This window comes from Cryptomeria japonica, chromosome 2 (genome assembly GCF_030272615.1).
Source record: "Cryptomeria japonica chromosome 2, Sugi_1.0, whole genome shotgun sequence".
Lineage (NCBI taxonomy): Eukaryota > Viridiplantae > Streptophyta > Pinopsida > Cupressales > Cupressaceae > Cryptomeria > Cryptomeria japonica.
In genome coordinates this window covers 417427004-417448880 of record NC_081406.1, presented here as the reverse complement: position 1 = coordinate 417448880, position 21877 = coordinate 417427004, and the positions used below count along the sequence as shown (strand labels likewise).

The 21877-nt window shown below is 38.7% G+C and overlaps 1 protein-coding gene across 4 annotated transcripts in view; it reads right to left on the bottom strand.

The window, feature by feature from the left end:
* Nucleotides 1-21877, bottom strand: part of LOC131062006 (uncharacterized) — a 334716-nt gene that overhangs the window by 152131 nt on the left and 160708 nt on the right. For all 4 annotated transcript variants that reach the window (XM_059216662.1, XM_059216661.1, XM_059216660.1 and 1 more), the window contains exon 8: nucleotides 19933-20398. In XM_059216662.1, the coding sequence (XP_059072645.1) occupies nucleotides 19933-20398 (466 nt within the window). The remainder of the gene's footprint in view (nucleotides 1-19932; nucleotides 20399-21877) is intronic.

Sequence of the window (21877 nt, the reverse complement as noted above, 5' to 3'; positions counted from 1 at the left end):
CCCTTGGGCCACGGATACGAGCAAAGGGAACTTTGGACAGCAACATGGAAAACTTCTTTATTCCACGTAACACTCCTGGTGCACAACCTGGATTGCTTGGCACTGCATGGAATAAAGAGGCTCACCAACAAGCCAAGGTGGCGTGTGCTAGATTTTTTATCTACAACGATGTTTCGTTCAATGCTATTTCTAGTCCATCTTGGGACCAATTGGTCACCGCGTTGACTGTGGCAGGTAAGGGGTTCAAATCCCCAAGCCGTTACGAGGTAAGTGGACCGTTATTGCAGGATGAGGTCCAAAACACTCATGCATTAGTGGAAGAGCAAAGGACTATTTGGGAAAAGAATGGTTGCACCATTCTTTCTGATGGATGGACAGATGGTAGGAACAGGACACTCATCAACTTTCTAGTTGCTTCAGGAGGACAGTTAGTATTTTTAAAATCAATTGATGCCTCCAATGAAGTGAAGAATGCGGAGACCTTGTGCAACATGTTGGATGAAGTGGTGATGGATGTGGGAGTGCAGAATGTCATCCAAGTTGTGACTGATAATGCAGCTGCATATGTCGCAGCCGGCAAACTTCTAATGGCTAGACATCCGACATTATTTTGGAGCCCTTGTGCTGCCCATTGTCTTGACTTGCTCCTTGAGGACATAGGGAAACTAAGTTGGGTAAAGAAAGTGGTTGAAGATGGAAGGAATATCACCAAATACATCTACAATCACACATGGGTCCTGAATCTTATGAGAGAGCACACTGAAGGTAAGGATCTTGTGCGGTCGGGGGTCACACGCTTTGCTACCAATTTCCTCACCTTGCAGAGCATACTTGCTACATTGCCCAACCTGAAGCGGATGTTCGTGAGTGAAAGATGGTTGGGGAGTCCTTATGCTACAAAGCCTGAAGCAGAGAAGGTTGTGATTGCCATTTTTGATACTAATTTTGCCAAGATAGTGGAGGAGATCATCAATGTAAGTTTTGAAACTTTAATTGATGATTTATTATTTAATTTTCTAATATTTCAATCTGCTGATTTTGTTAGATTTTTTATATCTAGGTGTCGGAACCGTTGGTGAGGGTGCTACGAATGGTGGATGGGGATCATAACTCCATGGGGTATTGTTGACGTGTATTTTGTACACAATCATACACAGAATAAAATACCTAAAGGCATCTTATCCTCTCTTGAGAAAATAGTCTCTAACTGCTGAAGATTCGCGTAAAGGATCAGTTAGGTAGACTCCAAGGTTCTTTTAGTGGGGTCTCCACGTGTGGACAAGCTCTTCGTGGTATGATGTGATTTGCTGGAATCACAAGGGGACTTACATTGAACTTCCGATCTGCTTTGCTGGACACAGGCTCTTACTAACTTAGATTAAAAAAATGGAAAAAGGATAAGGGCGAAGAGAGGATCTAATCCTAATACTAAGAATGTGGGAGCAATGACTTGATTTTTGATGAAACTCTAACTAGGTCTTGTTTTGACATCAATGGAACATCTACACAAGACTAGTGCGATCTTCTATGGGAAGCTTTATGATGTTCAAATCATCACCGCAGGCATAGATACCATCCAAGTTGATGCATATCAATGAAGAGGCGACAAATTGAAATTGAGCTTAAGCTGAACGATTCCAGTCGACTATGCAAGGCAAGTCTGCAATCAACAAACTGCTAGTAGTATGGATGTACGAATTCCACCATCAATCAATCACATTCCCTCCATTCATTTAATCATCTACCATCTAAGATTGAAGACTCAACAAGAAACCATGCAAATTGCAAGAAAAATGACATATTTCACCATTACTTCAATGAAAATGGAGTTTGTTTACAATCAATGGCAACAATTTCTTGCCTTATCCTCCTATTCTACTCTCTAACTACTTTCAACTATTTACAACTCTCTCTAATTCTATCTAAAAATTCACCCTTACAAAATGAAATGCCTGGGCTTATATAGTGCCCACAATACAATTTGATGGCTTAGATCAATTCAAGATCAATGGCCAAGATTCAACAATGAAAACCCTAATTAGGGTTTGTTACAACCATTACATAACATTTAATGTTTGACCAATGATGAAATTGTATTGCTTGGACACATGTCCCTTCTAGAAAAATCGACCAATGGATAGCCGGGGTAGGTACATCGGAGTTTGTGCCACCTTCCATGAGTTAAGTACATTGAATCTGGATATGCTGAGATGGACCTCACTGATTGGAGACGTGATGACTAGGATGCCACCTCATCTGACACTTGTAACTTTGGTAAATATTCAACTTGATGTTGTTGAGAAGCTTGCTTTAATTAATTCATCTGGAATTATTTGCTTCTTCAACGAGCCCTTGTTCTAACTCCTTGCGTCCTTGATGTGCAGGAAGATGATGTACCTCGCCTTGGAATGCTGGATTGAAAGAGGTCGCCCATGATGATGTTAGTCCAAAGAAGGTCGTCCATGTCCTGGCTTGATCGTCCTGGCGAAGACCGTCCTTGATCCGGCTTGATTTTCCTTGAAGAGACCTCCATTTGATGCCTACACAACATTTCAAAATTAGTAACATGATTTTGCAATACATAACATAAATTAGAGAGCAAATTTTAGGAAACTTAATGATAAGTCCTTTATTAATCATTTCCTAAAAACAACTGAGCTAAGGCAAAACAAAATTTTCAAAATTCAAAATTTTGAAATATGACGATGAATGAATAAAGCAATAAAAATAAATCGCCATACCTCAATAGAGAGCTAACTCTAAAATGCAAAATGAAGAAAATTCGCCTAGGCGAAATTGAGGTATAAATAGTCTTCAATGTTATCTCCTCAAAAGATCAATTTCGCCACCTTTGGATTTCAACGTGATCTTCAAGTCTTGCCTCTTTGACAATTTGCTCAAATGGATCTTCAAGTTCGCCTTAACAAATCCTCCTAGTCTCGCACCTTTGACGTGGTCTTCAATCCTTGACAAATTCGCTCCAACGAAGTCTCCAAGATATCGCACCACCTTTATTAGTAAACTCCAAATCGCACTTCTCCCTTGTCTTCCTTAATTCGCATGTAGAAGGATAAAATGATGATGTGAAAATGAAATCTTCCACTCCCCATATATAGCGCTTGGATTGCATTTATCCCTTAGGCCGACTTGAGGATATAAAACAATTTTTTAAATGATTTTTAAATGATTTAGCAAGGCCGACCTCCCTTTGTAGCGCTTCAAATTCGATTTTTATTAATTAATTAATTAATTATTAATGCCTTATGTTTTTAATTTGCAAATTTTGATTTTTAATAAAGGCAAAATAATTAATAAAAGATCAACGCCACATTAAATGCCAAATTAAATAGGATTTTCAATTTTTTATCGAACTTAGCATTTAAGGAAAATTTGAATTGCTTATTTGGCGCCAAAACTATGAAAATGAGAGGGACGTACCTCATCGCCCTGGTCCCTTGGAGAGGGACAGGAGCGATCCATGATTTTGTCTTGATTTTTGCATTTTTCACGTTCAACTCCTTCATCTCCACGTTCAACATTAATCATCATGATGAGCTCTTCGAATTTGATTGCCTTGCATGCGTTCATGAGTGTCTTTGGATGTTCATCGCCCTGGTCCTTGTCCAAAGGACAGGAGCGATCTTCAAATTTCCACGTTCAATATGCATCCTTTTATCTTCGATCTTCATTGTGATGTCCTCCAAACGTCGTCCCTTGCCTCGCTTAACCTCACCTTGCTTTGATCTTGAAGGAATATGAGTGCTCTTGATAGGATCGCCCTGGTCCTTGTCCAAAGGACAGGAGCGATGTGAGCTTTTTACCTTGATTAGCAATGTTTGGACGTTCAAAACTCTTGTATGTTATCTTCAAACGATGCCTTAGACCTTGCATTACCTTATGAAATCTTGTTCTTACGTAAATCTTGCACAAAATGACCAATGCATCTAACATCGCCCTGGTCCCTTGGAGAGGGACAGGAGCGATCTATGTCCTAGGATGCGAATTTCATCATTGTGACGACCTTTTAATGTTTGTGCTTGCTAAAGACGCCTTGAAATGTCCCTCGCCACCTTGTCTTGACTTGGATCAACCTTGAACTTGCATAGGAAGTAACATCACCATTGTATCGCCCTGGTCCCTTGGAGAGGGACAGGAGCGATCCTCCTTTTGTAGCCTTTATCTCACTTTGTCAGGTTCCAAGTCTATATTCAACGGATTCGTCTTTCTTCACTCCATTCGTTCATGCCTTGACATTGTTTGTAACTTTGCAAGAAAATCAATTATATCAAAAATCGCTCTGGTCCCTTCCTGAGGGACAGGAGCGAACTAGACATTTAGGACCTTTGTGGACGTCCAAAAAATCTTCATTTTGTATTCAATGCGTCCATCTCATGTTCTTCCTTGCTTTTGAACGTACACTTGTCTTGACATTTGCCTGGATTCTGTCTAATGAAGGAAATCGCTCTGGTCCCTGGGAGAGGGACGAGAGCTACAAGGTACCTCGCCCTGGTCCCTTGGAGAGGGACAGGAGCGATTTTGCTCTTGTGGGCCTCATTTCACTTCATCACCTTCGAAAATTATATTCAACGGATTCGCAATGCCCCCTTTCATTCATTCATGCCTTGAGATCGGTTGAAATTTGGCGAGAAAATCATCTACAACAAAAATCGCTCTGGTCCCTTCCTGAGGGACAGGAGCGAACTTAAGCATTTTGGTCCTTTGTTGACGTTTGATAATCTTCAATTTGTCTTCAACGGGTTCGATTGACCTCCTTTCTTGCCTTCGAACATAAAATTTGCTTGATCTTTGCCCAGATCGTACCTTATGAAGAATTTCGCTCTGGTCCTTCAGTGAGGGACAGGAGCGAATTTGACCCTCTAGGCAAAAGTTCATCATTTCATTGTTTTTTGATCAAGTCTGGATGTTCTATCATGCTCATTTCGTCCTTCACCATGCCTTTGATGTCTCGATTCGTCCAAACAAGGTCAGGAATGGCTCAACTAAGCATTTTCGCTCTGGTCCCTTGGAGAGGGACAGGAGCGCTTTTCGCTCTGGACCCTTGGAGAAGGACACGAGCGAAATTTGACTTTTCGCACTCTCGATCAGGACAATTTTAATGGAATATAACATTTAAGTATAAGTGACATTTACTTTAAGTTATATTCCATATATACTTTCAGGATGTTTGAGAGTGGTTTCAGACCTCCAGGAGTTATATTGCAAAATCTAGTTTTTGGAGGTTTTTCAGTTTCCAGACTTAGTCAAATTCAGGATCAGGACCTCACTCAATCCGGACTTGCTTATCCATGTGATCTCCCCGACAGCACTTCAAGTTATATTCATTTGATAAAATGTACCTCTTTGGACCTTCTCACATCGTCAAGACGTTAAAATCTTGCAAGGACAAAGCAAAATTGGATTTGTAGCTCCGGTCCTTCACTGAGGGACAGGAGCGATTTTTCCCCTGGAGGCATTTCTGTGCTCATGAAAATCTTCAATTTATATTCAATGGAAAGATCTCGCCTTTCTCCATCACTTCCAATTCGTAATTCATCTTGACCCTGCAGGAATAGTAAGATATTTGAAAACGAGCTCCCGTCCTTCACTGAGGGACAGGAGCGATTTTGCTCCTACAGGCCAAAATATCATGATTTTACACATTTTATCACTTCACAAGGCGAAAACAAATCATTTGAAATGCCTAGGATCAAAATTCAAAAAAGTCAAAATTTGGTCAAAAATATTCAATTGGACAAAAATTCACATTTCATCTTCAACACTTAGACAAATTTAAGCTCTGCATGAACATTCCAATTGAAAATTAGACCATTCTGGCGAATTCATTGCATTCAAAATTTGCATCCTAGAAAAGGAAGCTCAAAAAGCTCTCAAAACCGACTGGATTCTGGTCCGAAAAGACGGTAATTAAAACCCTAAGGCTTGACCCTAAATCCAGACAACTAACAAACTAACAAAACCCTAGAAAAAGCAAAGCGAAAACGAGCAAAACGAGCAAAAAACATGGGTCCCCATTTGCAATGGGGCGATGTGTGAAAACGTCACAATATGATTTTGATTATGGGGATTTTGGGAAAACAACTTGCATTTGGATTGATCATGGTCCTAATGAATTACCTCAGTTGATCATTTTGAGTGACAACTTGCCTGAGTATGAGAGATGCATGGTGAGAGTTTGCCTTTCTGTATTCAAGCATACTTGCTACATTGCCCAACCTGAAGCGGATGTTCGTGAGTGAAAGATGGTTGGGGAGTCCTTATGCTACAAAGCCTGAAGCAGAGAAGGTTGTGATTGCCATTTTTGATACTAATGTTGCCAAGATAGTGGAGGAGATCATCAATGTAAGTTTTGAAACTTTAATTGATGATTTATTATTTAATTTTCTAATATTTCAATCTGCTGATTTTGTTAGATTTTTTATATCTAGGTGTCGGAACCGTTGGTGAGGGTGCTACGAATGGTGGATGGGGATCATAACTCCATGGGGTATCTATATGAGGCCATGGATAAGGCCAAAGAGGCGATTCAACACTTGTATGGGTCAAACAAGACCAAGTATGAACCCATATGGCGCATAATTGATCGGAGGTGGAACCATCAACTCCACCAACATATTCATGCTGCTGCCTACTTCTTGAATCCCAAGTTTTTTTACTCTCCGAGTTTCAGAGCAGATGCAGAGGTTAGAATTGGCCTTGACACATGCATTCGGAGATTAGTTGATGATGAGATCCTTCGAGACCTGATACTTGATGAGTTGCAGAGTTATAAGAAGGCCTTAGGGGAATTGTTTTCTTCACCTGATTGCAAACGTAGGAGAGCCACCTTACGACCAGGTAAAAAAAAACATATGTTTAATTTTTACCATTTATTTCTCTCTTTAAGATTATTGAAATCTTTACAAGTTATAAATCACATTTTGTATCCTTGCAGATTTGTGGTGGGAAGATTATGGTGCCACAACGCCTAATCTTCAAAAGCTTGCCATCCGCATATTATCACAGCCTTGTAGTGCTTCTGGTTGTGAGCGCAACTGGAGTGTTTTTGAGAACATCCACACAAAAAAGCGCAATAGGTTGACTCAACAACGCTTGAATGATCTTGTCTATGTGCGGTACAACATTCGATTACATGAGAAGAAGGTGCTAGGGCAAGATTCACATGAAGCACTTGACTTGGATGACATTGATCCATATGTAGCAGAATGGGTTGCTTCTCCTGATGATGTTGATAATGATTTGGATCCATTCCTTACTAATGAGCAGCTGAGTGAGTTGGAGAGGGCAGGAGAGGAATGGGATGCGGAAGTGGCAGCACGTGAGGAGGAGCAGGAGGTTGATCATGCAGCAGAGGCACCTGTTAGTGTTGAGGATGTTGCCACTACTTCAGCACCACCCACCCAGCGGCCACAATCTGTTTTGAGCTTTAGTCGTAGACGCAATTTATGATTTCTTATTTTCATTGATACCAAACTTTGAACTTGATATGTAATCAGAATTTCAGAGGTTCTTGTTTTGTGGTCTATGACTCTATAACTCTATGAGACTGTCACTATGATACGTTGATATGTATTGAACTCTTATACATATGTTGCACTTGGTTTTTACTTTTTGGTTTATGCTATGATACTTGCATTTGTTGCTATGTATTACCAAAAAAATTTGATTTATATATCATGGAAATCATATATGTTATACAAATTTGGTGTAAATGTGTGTTTTTGAATTATATATAAAAAAAAAATGTATTTTCAAATGTTTGATAAAGTTGCCGAGTTTTGCCGAGTTTTTTGCCAAGTTTTGGCGAGTCTCGAGTTTTTAAAATTTTTTGGCCTTGCCGAGTTATTGCAAAATCCGAGTTTTTCATCTATGCATCCAACAACTCATCTATGCGTGGAATGGGGTACCGATTCTTAATGGTTTTCTTATTAAGTACACGGTAGTCAATACACATGCATAGGTTCCCATCCTTCTTCTTCACCAACACAAGTGAAGAAGCAAAGGGACTAGAGCTCGGTCTAATGAATCCCATGTCAAGAAGTTCCCTGATGGTCTTCTCAATCTCATCTCTATAGGCCTTAGGATGGCGGTAAGGAGTGGTCATGACTGGTTTTTCTCCATCCTCTAATTCTATCACATGCTCAATGCCTCTATCAGGTGGTACTCTAGGAGGTATATCACCAAACACCACCCCATGCTTATCTAAAATCTATTGTATATCAATGTGATATGAATTGCCATCCTGAGATGAAGGTGCTTTAGATGAAATAAAGCATTGTGTAGCCCAAAGGATATCTCTATGCCTGATAATAGTCTCCATCCTGCGGGAGGAAACCTCCTTGGGGCGTCCATCCAATAATGCCCTCAATATTCTCTTCTTACCATCAGCTAAAAACTCCAACTGCATTCTATGGTGATCAATGACATATCTGCCAATTCCCTGTAACCACTACATAACTATAACTGTATCATAATCCTCTAAGGGTAAAACATAAAAGTCGTCTGTCAAAGTGTAGTCCCCCATCTGGATACTGAGTTGAGGAATCCTCCTGGTACATCCCAACACTGCACCATCTGCATCTTTCACACCAAATCCTAAAAAATTCCTCTGTATGTAACCCACGTCTCTCTACCATATGCTGATCAATAAAGTTATGGGTCGCTCCAATATCTACTAAACACACTACACGCTGCCCCTGAATAGTTCCCATCAATCTAAAAGCGTCGAACTTAGGATAACTGGAGAGAGTGGCCATGGTAACATTGGTCGTAGCCTGTGCATCAATAGAGTCAAGCTCAATCTGGGGAGACTCAATATGCTCTCCCTCACCATCAGTGTCCTGTATGTGCTCATCCTCCACATCTAAGTTCACTTCAATGAGATGAGCTTTGCCTTTACCAAGGCATCCGTGACCTAGTTCCCAAGATTCCTTACAAGTAAAACACAGTTTCTTTCTCCTTAATTCATTTCTAGTCTCTTGATCAATCCTAGAAGAAGATGTGTTACCCTTCTATGGATTGAAAGGCTTCTGGAAGGGTTTGGAGTTCCTAGGAAAGTTTTTGTTTTGCTGAAAAGTGGAGGATGGAGTGGTGTCCAAGTCTAACGTGAGTTGAATAGCCTCCTACAAAGTCTTAGGCTTCAAAGCCTTGACTAAACCACGGTATCTCATGAAGTCCCTCTATGAAGAGCATAACTACCCTCCTATCAGGCATCTCTGGTACCATCACTGCTATACGCTGAAATTCATTGATATAAGTATCCACATGACCCGACTGTTTCAGGAGAGCTAAATCCCTGTAATGAAGTTCCACATCTTTCCTGTCAAATCTAGAAATCAGCCTCTCTGTGAACTCTGCGTATGAATGAATGAGAGTGTGATTCTGCGTGACCAATCCATGGTGCCACCAGTCATATGCGACACCCTCCAAATCAAGACAGCAATCTGAATGGCCTCGTTTTGAGCCATGGGTTTCAAGGAGAGGTATATATCTAGCTTGTCAACCCACGCTCGTGCACTAGTGGAACCACTACCATCAAAAGTGGATAAAATCAGCTTATCTGTAGCCTTCTTCAAATCATTATTCCACTGTTGTCTGGGTCCCCTGTCATTTTGTCCCCTCATGGAATCATGGCACTGCATACAATATTGATGCAACGAGAATGCATCTCTAACATGTGCTGGTAGACATGCCCACTCATCGCTGGCAACCATAACTGTGTCCTGGAAGGTGATTCCATTCTGAGGCTCAGCCAACGGTGGTACATCTCTAGGACTAAACCGTGGGAGCATAGGCCTATCCACTGTCCTAGTATGGGTCCTGTCCCTCCGTGGTGAGATGGATACATTACTCAAGGAAGCTGGAATTCTACTGCTGCCCCTACTTCCTACAGTTGATACTGTCCTGCTACGGCTCCTGTGCCTTCCCCTATTATTTCCCAAATCCATTATGTCAAGTGTGTCCTGTAACCTGTTGATTGCTTCAACAATTCTTGGTTGTGCTTCAGCCAAGCTCCTCATAATCTCATCAGGATTGAGTGGAATCTGTCTCTCCTGTCTGGGTGGGCTCCTTTGTCCTTCAAGTATATCACCCATATTAGTCTTAAAGGGTGGTTTTGTGACAAAATTTAAATCCACTCTAGGTCTCTTGCGTGTGTAATATCTGTAGGTACCAAATTTGCCCCGCTGCATAGAGTTACTCTGATGACCCCTAGGCTGGCAGGATCATCGCTCTAATACCACTGAAAGATCCCTGACTAGATTTCTTATCCAAACTGCAGATTGTTTACAAATTCAAATTCTTTGACCAGCGAAAAGTGTTTTTGGAAGTTTATTGTATTTTCAATTTTTTTGTAGTTTTTTGGATTTTTAACAATACATGAAAAATAATAAATGCAATACAATAAATATAGAACTGATAATAGTTTCCAGCCTTCTGCTTATTAATTGCAGCAAGTAAAAATAATTAATAAAGAGAATTCTTGATAGAAATAAGTTGTTCAAGGCCTACCAGGAGTCCAACGCTGGGGTCTGAAGGTAGAATTTGAGCCTGAACTGAAGCAATGGCTATTCTAAGCACCTCCAGCAGCTACTAAGCATTGCAAATGACTTTATTTAACTCTAACATAATTACCAAAAACTAATACTGAAGAATTATTTAGACCCAGTTGGAATTCCAAATTCTTGCTAGGCAAGATTCCCAAATTATGTCCCTTTTCCTCAATAAATTGCTTATGTAGACCACATGTACTGGAATTCCTCTGAATAAAGCATGGATTTGTTCTTCCTTATTGTTGACAATAAAATTAATCCCAATTCCAACTCCTAAATACCCCTAGTTTATTTATTTGGCAGCCACACCTCCAAGCTAGGGTACGGCTGACTGCAAAATGGTACAGCTGGCATTGATTACTAATGATCTACAAAGAACTCTCTCCAAAACCGCCCAAATCTGATCAATTCCACTTTCCCTTAAATCCGATGTCTGAAACAAAGGAATTTGGGGCCCCAGTAGCCTGATAAGTGCATAAATATGAGTGTTGGAGTGATGTAGAAGGCTGGGGTAACGTCCAACCAGTCCAAGATTGAAAGGTTTCGTCCTCAATCAAGCTTCCACAAGCTGTACCTGCTATGGCAGACTGCTGCAGAGACCAAATGAATAATTTCCAAAACAAAAATGATACCTCTTTCCAACTCCAAGCCTCCTTTTTACCCCTCAAACCCTAATCGTACTATTTGGCATCATCTAAAGATTCCAAAGGAATCTTTTCTCCTTAAAGAAGTTAGACCAGCAATGGGGGTAATTAGTCATTAAGAAGCAGCCATAATAAAGTTACTTTACCACCTAGGGATGTGTGCAAGGTAACTTAATAAAGTCTTTATTAAACATCTTTTAAATAAAATTAACTTATGTAACTTTATATTATAAAATTATTTTATTATTTCCACCAAAGTCATAAGATGACTAAGTCTAGGTCCCCTTTGGCTAGCGAATTCATCTCCAAACACCGAACTTCACCTGTGGAGATGGATGACAGGTGAATCTAAGCAACTGAATGGCAACTAAAGAAGAGGGGACATTACACATACTTTCATAATATATTAATTTAGCAATAGACAGAATTTTTAGCATGAAATTTCTTTAGAGAATGTAAATGAGTAATCACTCCGAACTTTTTCCAACAATCTACATGAACAGACATATGAATCAAAATTTCATGAAACTAGCCAGCAGGTTAGAGTGATACAAAGATTTCTGGTGATAAACAAAGTCATCCAACTGAGAATTTCGTAATTGCTACTCCTTTCAGACTGCTGCAGTTAACAGTAGAATGCTAAAAAACTGGCTATGAACAGCAAATCCAAGACAATACACATTTTAGATTCCCATAGACCCCTGTGTCTGTACGCTGAAGTAAATTGCTTCCCTTTAGGAGCTTACAGCTCCTTGCAGCACAATTGAAATTGAGAGTTTCCATATTCCTTTAGACCATCATACTCATCTATAAATAACTCGATTGCTGATAGTGACGAGCAGGTTCAAACATTAATTCTATAGCTTCCTTAATCCCTACGATGGCAAAATGAATAAATTTGCTACCCCTTTGCAGCTGACAACACCTTGGAAACATTCTAAATGGAACAGCTCAACAATGGGAAGACAGCTTGCAGCTGCAGTTAGAAGTTAGATAGAATTTTTTTAATAAAGCTAGCAATTTTTTCTCGCCATAACCATATGCCAGCAAAGGCAAAGGCATCACTCTTCATTTGAATCAACCACAAATATTATTCAACATACATGGCTAGGAAATATATACTAGTTGATAAACCTTCATGCTATTTCAGTACACTTATATAGATGATGTCCCACATCTATATTTGGATTTTATGGACCGTAGCAACCAACTTATGTATGCAAGCAAACAATGAATAACATCACCTGTAAAACTATTTCTCCCTTCATAATTATTTTTTGTCTACCGAACTTCAAATAAATTTGTAAACTACAAGCCTAGCAGAACCTAGAAAAAAAACTCAAAATCCAAAACAATGCAGAATCAAATGCCACAAATGCTCAACACAACAATGAACTCTATATGAATCCACTTGATCAGCTAGGTGGGTTTTCATCGACAAAACTAATGTCCAAAAGGGTTTTGTCCTTTGGCTAAAGAATGAACCTGACTCAATCTCCCAAACAATCCAGGGTATGATAAAAAAATTCATAATGCTTCTCTTCCCTAGAACTGCTTTTGAAGACACTTTTAGGGCAACTAAAAAAATTTCCGTTTTCTTTTTATTTTAATATATGTTTTCACACTTTAGTTGCCACTTCGAACTTAATATTTAACAGTACCTTTAGAAGCTTTTTAATTTAATCATAAGACATTGGTTGCACTTTATTTATAAAAGAAAGTTATTTCGAGCAACTAAATATTAGATTATTTTGATTACTCAAAAAGGGGACATGACATAGAACTTATAAGAGCTCTAAACAATTGTCACAGTTCAACCGATTGAATTACTAAGTTAAGCTCCAATATCCCTTTGTCAATAACCAAACCATGCTCTCTCGATTTCAAAGGATCACTTAAGGTTCTCATGCCTCAGTGACTAGGAGGGTTTGAACCCTCTAGTTTTCTTTCTTCTTTCAACAAACAACATAGAACATCACATAAAGGACCAGAAGCAAGAATCGCCATATCACCATAGCAAACAACCCCCTCCCCTTCAACAACCTTCAAACTCCTCTCACTAGTAGGCTTCAAATGAGAGATTTCATTGACCTTTTCTAAGGAGGCATCTCTTAATACCCTAAGGAACACAAAGATCCTCTTTTTCTTTTCTACTCCAAGAATTCTTCTCCCACCTAGTACCTATTAACAACATCTACATTCACATAAAATTTGGCAAACAACAAATGCTTCCTAGATCTATTATCAAGCTCAAAAGCAATGAGCTACCCTATGGAATTAGCAATACTCAACAAAACTTCTTCTTCCCAATATTCCAACAACAATCCTATTAGCCTAACCCGACTGGGCATCCTATTAAAGCACTCCTCTAGATTAAAATCCAATTTCCACATTTGAAGAGCCTTAATCTCCGAATGAGCCTAAGTCTGCCTAAAAGGGTTGATACTATTGTCATGCTTCAAAAAAGAAGCGATGCGACATTCATTTGGCCAAAATGCTTTCGAATCCCCTGCATCCATCTTCTAACCATATCAATGTTTCACTTGCATCTTGAAAACTTAGCAATAAGGGCACTTTGAACCTTAGGTGAAGATATTTACACAATAGAGTCAAGAATTCTCATATGGATGCATGACAAAAGAGGGCTAAAGAATGACTTAGCATTAGCAACATCTAATCAAGATCTTTTGCTTATATCAACGTCCTTAAACCTCATCCTTCAAGACTAGTATCTCCAGCATTTAGAGGCTTTTCTGATCCGCAGGAAATAAAGAGCTCCCCAACCACCAACAACCCAAAATCCTTACCAAAGGGATGGAGAAAACACTACGTCTCCTCCACTATATTGGGTGATGCAGAGGATCCAATAACAATCCCACTTAGACTATTCCTATCCTTTGAAACCATGTGAACAGAGCAAGCCACAACCCATCCCAAAAGCCCCTAATAATTTGACACCTTAGCACACGTACCTATAGAACTCACAAAGCTAGAGGAAGAAGAAAACCAGTCTGCAATCCCTACCTCAAACCAAGGATCCCAAAGTCTATGTAACCCACAAGAACAATAAGAACACCAATGGCATACCCAGTAGCAAGCTTAGAAACCCAATGTTGAGCCTCCAACAAGATGCTCATCAAGGTTGTCATTCCATTCATCCACTCCATTGTTGCCTTTCCAATCATCATCATCCTTTCCACAATCTTTGTTATTGTCCTCTCTATGATCCTTACAGTTGGCTACATATTCCCTCCTAATTCCATAGTTGTAGGGAGATGCGTACCCAACCCCTCAGACATGTCCCAGGGACGGGGATGCATCTCCCATCTCGGAGACAAGGGCGGAGACTTTGTAGGGTTTCTGAGATGGCTGGTAGAGGTGGCAGGTCATCTCTAGGTGTTTCCAGGCCGAGAAAAAATAAAAAACCTAAAACAAAGCATTGGTAGGAAAAACAATATGACAGGAGGGAAGAAAAACTCGATATCTCCCAACATATTCGAGGGTTTTCTGCCGCAACACCATTGTTTGAGGGTTTTAGTCCAGACATGCCACGATGGATGCATCTTCAAGCAAATGGGTGTTTTAATTTTTATGATGATAGGTGACCAAGATAGTTAAAAAGTGACATGTTGTAAATTAGTGGCATTTGCATACAATATATCTGAGGTCATTTGCATTCTAAATTTTGAAAAGTTAGTAATTAGATCTTCCTTATTTTTTCATTAATATTATCATTTTAAAGCTAAATGCATGTTATATGCATTTTTCCCTATACATGTAAGTCGTTTTTCTCTATTCAACAACCAAAAAAATATAGGGAGAACAATTTAAAGTTGAAAATGATTATTTTTAAGAGAATTTATGATATGTTTTCATTATACATTTTCATTTTGGTAGGAAGTTGTTTATTATGGGATAATGCTTTTTTAATTGAAAATCAACATCATTTAAAAATTGGTTTACTCATAGTTGAACTACTCGCCAAAACCAAAAACTCACCAAGGCTTGAAAATAAAACTAGGGAAAAACTCAGCCAGTACTCGGCAAAAAACTCAGGAACTTAAAAAAATGCTTAAATTTAATTAGAAATGCTTTTTTTTTTTTGCAAAATTCATTGAGAAGATGCATCCAATGAGTCAATAAATGAGAACACAAAAGAAACAAGCTGAGTCTAGATATATTTAAATGCAAAGTGGGTATAAAATCGCATCCTCATGAGGAATGCTGATGGCTGGAAGCAAAATACTAACTAGTTTTTGTAAAACTAAAAGTAAATACATCAATACAATTACATCTTCCTCTTCCCAACTCTAGTAAAAACTAAGGGAGAGGTAGAACTAGAGGGTCTAGTCCTAGAAGTCTGCATTGGGCATGACTGTGCCTCCTCGCTCGATATGTCTGACTCGGGTTGTGGCTCGTCCTCCATCCTGGATGTAGCTCTGCCTCTAGCTTCTCCTGGCACTGGCAATGACTCCTCATCCTCCTCATCCTCCTTAATGTCATCCAGTGTGAAACCAAATCCACCCCCCTCCTCCTCCATAGCCTACCTCTCCAAATCATTGACGTCATCGTCTGTAAATAATGGACATTGCTCCTCTGATGTCCAATCTTTGTAAGGATCTATATCATCCAAGTCAATTGGACCAACTGCAACTTCCTCTATCTTCCTTATGCATAACCGAAGATTATATTGCACAAAAACAAGGTCATTGAGGCGTTTTTGAGCTAACTTGCTCCTCTTCTTCGTGTGGATGGCCTCAAACAAGCTCCAATTGCGCTCACAATTGGATGAACTACAAGACTGACATAAGATTTTGAGGGCAAATTTTTTGAGATTTGGGGTATTTCCACACCAACTTTGCCACCAAGCATCTGCAAAATAAAATATTGAAAAGTTAGAAAGCAAAGAAAAAAGCGAAAACATATTTTATCAATTACTTTAGACCCCAAAACCCAAATGGCAAATGTTATACGGGGTTTGAGTGGTTCTTCCTCTCCTAGCCAACTCTAAAGAGAATAGCTTACCCCTTGCTTCGTCATAATTTTGGAGTTCGGCCACAACGAGGTCTCTCACCTCAACCTCATGTATCATCCTCTGAATGCATGTAGTGAGGCACTCCATGACCTCTCCATTAGGATCTAAGTAAAAATCCCCAAACTTAAAATGGGGGTTGAGGAAGTACCCTGCTACATGAATGGCTTGGTGGAGCCGATTGTTCCACCTCTTATCAATAATTTCCTAGATGGGATCAAATTTGAATCTGTCCCCCTTGTAGTAATTTTTCATAGACTCCTTGGCCCTATCCATGGCCTCATAAATATACCCCATTGGGGTTTGACCCCCATCTACCAAGTGCAAAACTCTAACCAAGGGCTCGGACACCTACAATTGAAAAATACAAATTACAAAAATATTAATTAATGAAGTTACAAATTAATAATGAGAGACTTGAATCAAGAATAATTAAACATTCAAGTTTTGAAGTTACCTTCACAATCTCTGCAGCCTCTTGTGCAAAATGGTTGTCAAAGGCTATGCATGCGACACCCTCTCCTTCAAGTTTCTCTGAATAAGGTGAGTCTAGCCATGCTCAACTCACAAACATTTGTTTCAAAGAAGTCAATGCACCAAGAATGCTTTGCAATTTCAAGAAAATCGTTGCAAACCTTGTGACACCGGATCTCACCAAATCTCTACCTTGAGTGTGCTCTCTCATCAAATGTAGAATGCAAGGATGATTGTAAATATATTTTGTGATCCTCCTTGCATCTTCCACAACTGGAGTCACCCAATCAAGTTTTCCTATGTCCTCCAAAAGAAGGTCAAGGACATGTATTGCAGAAGGTGTCCAAAAAAGAGTGGGGTGCCTATCTTGGAGGATTCTACCTACTGCCACATATGCTGCTGCATTATTTATGATTATTTGCACCACATTCTCTACTCCCACCTCCATGACAATGTGCTCCAACATTCCAACCAATGTTTCTGCATTTTTCACCTTATTGGAGGCATCAAACTATTTCAAGAACACCACATTGTCCTTGCAAGCAACCAAAAAATTAATAGTGGTGCAGTTTTTGCCATCTGTCCACCCATCGAAAAGAATGGTGCAGCCATATTTTCTCCATTCTTTTCTTTGTTCCTCCACCACTTCTTTTTCCCTATTAACTGCATTTGTGACCAACCTTCAAGAACAAAGTGAAATCAAGTCTCCGTACACAATTTTGATTTAATAAACAAGAAAAACAATTAAAAATGAAATCAAGTGGACTATTTACTAACCTCCCACCCAAATCCTTGCGAGAAGGGGCCTTGCACCCTTTTCCTGCAATTGTCATTGCGGGAAGCAAATTTAGCCAATAAGGATTGTCTGCTACATTGAATGTGATGTTGTTGAAGTACCAAAAATCAGCACATGCAATGTCTATTTTCTCATGTGCCTCCCTATTCCATCCAGTGGCCTCTAATGATGGTTGTGCTCTAGGTGTGTTCTTGGGCACAAAATAACTACCTATAGACTGTGTCCCTGATGGTGATACAACATGTACTCTACTAGAAGAAGCAAAAGTGGTGGCCGAGGTGGTGTTGGGTTTGCGGATACGTGGGGCACAACAAGGGCCCACTATGCCCTGAAGTGCTTCTTCTTCTTCAGTGTCAACTAAAGCACCTTGAGATTCAGCTATGGCTTCTCTCATGGCTAGTTTTGCTCTCTCCTTTTGCAATTTTTTCTCTTCCCCAACTGAAAGTATGGCATTAATGTCTCTTTTTATTTCAGTGGCCCCAGGACATACCCTAGCATCATGCTTCTCAATGCCTGCAAGGTGGTATTTGAGGAGGTTTATGCCTCCATGAAATACTTTTTCAAATTTAATGCAAATCACTGACCCAATGTCCGGTCCTTCATAGGCATACCTTCAAGCCCTATCTCTAGCACCTTTAGGATGGGTGCCTATATACCTAGATGGGCATGGTTCAAGTGGCCAATCATACCCTAAATTTGCCATACTAAATTAATGGTTAACTGTTAACCTACACATACAAAGTGAAAAGACAAGGTTAATATTTTAGTTAAACAATTTACAAAACTATCTAAATTATTTTAAATAAGTTTAGACATCATTCAAAGTTAAAAAAATAATTGAACTATTAGGGTTTGATTTTTTTTAAAACCTAGAGATTCTTCAAACAAATAGTCAAAAATTCAACAAAACTTGTCAAAAATAGTGTTAAATCTTGTTCCAATGACTCAAAAACATTTTTGAATACTTAGGAATGATTTTTTATTCATCTAGATGCAACAAAAAATAAATAAAATATTCTAGAAAAACATAAAAAAAATCAGAAAACCTACATGAGAATCTGATTTTTCTTCAAAAACCACCTCAAATCCGCTTGAAATCCGCTCGGAATTGGCAAGAATCAATGGAAATAAGTTTGCAAGTGTGTTGGAGAGTGTTTTCCCCCTTGAACACTTTATTGCAGTTTTATGTTTATGTGCACAGGCACACGAGCTTTTTTCACGAACTCGCCGAGTTTTTGCCAAAAAATCGGCGAGTTTTCCTAGCGAGTAAAAGTCATAACTACTCACTAGGCAAAACTACTCTCGAGTTTTTAAAAACTCGCCGAGTACTCGGTGAGTAGTCCAACTATGGTTGTTTACTCTTGGAATTTGAGGAATTTAGATACAACACTCAAATATTTCTATTGCAATGTTCTTCCTCAATGTTAATGGTATTATATCCTTCAACTTTGGTGTTAACATGAAGCATATAGAGGATACCATCAACTAACTCTTACAATTTGTGTCTCATTATATTTTCAGGATTTCTATGTATTATTAAATTATATTAGATAAAATTGCCGTCTCCAAGTACCCCCATCACCTATTTGGAAAAAATGGCCGTACCAGTACCAATACAAGTCTCTGAAATCTCCAAGTACCACCATCTCAGTGCAACCCTCCCTAATTCTAATCTATTCTCGCCACTCACTTTCCCTCTCACCAATACTATTAGTAGTCTAATTATTATTTTAAAACAATCATTAAAATAATAATACTTATTCACATTTCTTATAATGACCATTTTATAAATTTTACATTTTTATAATTTATACATTTTTTTTAAATAGTTATCCCTTTTTCCTCAAATTTTGGGGGAACTTCTACAAGTCTTCTTTTTGCCTTACCATATTCCTCATCATCAATGTTACATAGCAATATTACCTTCTACTACCAACTAGTTTCACCAATACCATTCGCCAGCACTATTTGCAGCTTTGACCAAAGAAAACTTTGCATTAGCCATATTTGTGCAGCCAACCTGCATTTATTTTAGAAAACTACTGAGTCGGAATTCTCAGATACAATAAAAGCATTTCCAAAGAGATTCAACTCCATTGATCTCACAAACAGACTATAAAATGCAACAATAAAAAATAAGCTATAATCTGCCCGGTTCACTATGGTAGGCTTCTGAATACTAAAAAATTAGGAAATCCAAAGACGAAATTTCTTCATGTCCATAAACAGTTACAACTTCTAAATATTAGCCCTTTTGTTTTATGAATGAATGAATGAATGAAAATATCCCTACATTCAAATGCCTTTCAGTCAAAAAGTTCAATGTAATTGAGCAAAGCTTGGAGAGCATTAGCAGTATCCAATAAAGAAATTATGAAACAATACTGTCTAGTAAGGTAACATAGCTTGAGCACAAACCGTCACAACTTCAGGGCTTCCTATTTCATCACCACCATATACAAATAGCTGCCCTCCATCTTCCAAATCATGCTTTCCATTTGTACACCATCGTAATACTATGACAGGGATTCTGCGTTTGCTAGAGGACAACTGTATCTTGACAACAGTTTTACTTGAAGAAATGCCAACATCTGAATGTCGATCTTTACTGCTTGTACCAGATGGCATACTCCACAACAAAATATCTCCATCAGTATATCCCACAGCAAGAATACTTCCATCCACAGATGCCCAGCAAGCACAGCAAATTTCTTTGTCTTCATCGCTATCATCTGCTTCTACCTCTGTTTCATCTCGCATCCCTATAGAACTGGTCGCATTATCATTCTTCAAATTAAGATTTGCACCACCTCTGATTGCAACAGCACATGCTTTATATAAATCCCATAGAATAATCAATCCATTTTCATATGCAATAACCACCCTGCATATAGAATAAAGTTAGATAAAACAATTACACAAAGTAAAGAGTGAAAATTCAAGTGATTAGTTTTGAAAGTAATATACCCACTTATCACGTGGATTAAGAAAAGTCTACTTAATAAATTATACAAGCCTGCCTAAGGTAAAGTAAGATTCCATGCATAGAACAAATACTCTTTAGGTTGTCAGAATGCCCTTGTTGAGACTTTGGTTAGTTGAATGAAGTGAAACATCTTCAATAAAAAATGCAAATGTAAACTTTCACCCTTCACACTGAAAATAACACAAAAATGCTTCATACCAATATAAAGTTATGAAAGCCTATTCAGGAAATATCCAGAATTTGAGTGTTTTTAAAAAAATAAGGAAATGAGATAATACTTCAAATTTTACTCAACTTTCCAAGCAAACCCACCAACCAAAATATGTCAAACCATTTGTGTATAGAGAAAAACTTTTATAATTGGATAAACTAAATGTCATGTGTTCAATCCATAAAGTTTGTGTTACAAATGCTTGGTTTAAGTTCTAGTGCAATTTAATATCAAATGGCATAGTTTGCAATCCATCTAAGTATACATTCATGTTCTAAGTCATGTCATTTGATTATCCTCACATTTATTATACATTCAAGGATTACTAATTGTAAGTTTTTTCCAGTCAAGTTCTCTTTGTAGACAATTACAGAGCTTTTAAATTTGTGATTTGCAGTCACGAGGATTTTCCTGACACAATTTGGAGTCTGAAATCGCAATTTCCAGTTGTGTTTTCTTTGTAGACAAATATAGAGCTTTTCACAGTCACAGCAAACTGAAAACCTGCATCTAAAAGGGCAAAATCCACAACCAATATTTATAGTCTGTTAAAAACTCACTAGTACCTGATGTGTCTATACCACAGAAACGGGACTCGCCCGGACTCGCCCAAACTCGGCGAGTTCGAGTACGAGTCAGGCCTGCCGAGTCCCAGGGGCTCGGACTCGGACCTGTCCGAGTCTGGCGAGTGCCGAGTTGGCGAGTTTGGCCCAAACTCGCCAAACTCGGCGAGTCTCGAGCCCTGGACTCGGCCGGCATCAAGCCAACTAAAAAACACAAAAGAAAATTAATTTGCAAAGTTTTTTTAAGTCAGTTTTTTTATGTTAATTATCTTCTATCCCTAAAAGTGACTTTCATTTCATTCACTTGCAAAAAAAGGAGTAAAGTGAGTTGGGAAGAAAAACAAGGGTGCATAGAAAAAAAAACCAGCAAGGAGGAAGCTCAAGTTTTCTTCAATTTGTCACATTGGAGCTGCATTGTGTTTCAATTCGGTGCATTAAGAGTTGGATAGGAAGACTTTGCAGCTCGTTTCAAGCTTGTTGTAAGAGGTACGGTTGTTTTTCTGAAGATTAGTTTGTTTCTTGTATGCAAAAATTCCATTTTGTATCCATTTATTTTGAAAGTTTTACATCTTCTTTCAAAATCTTTTGTATGTGTGTATGCAG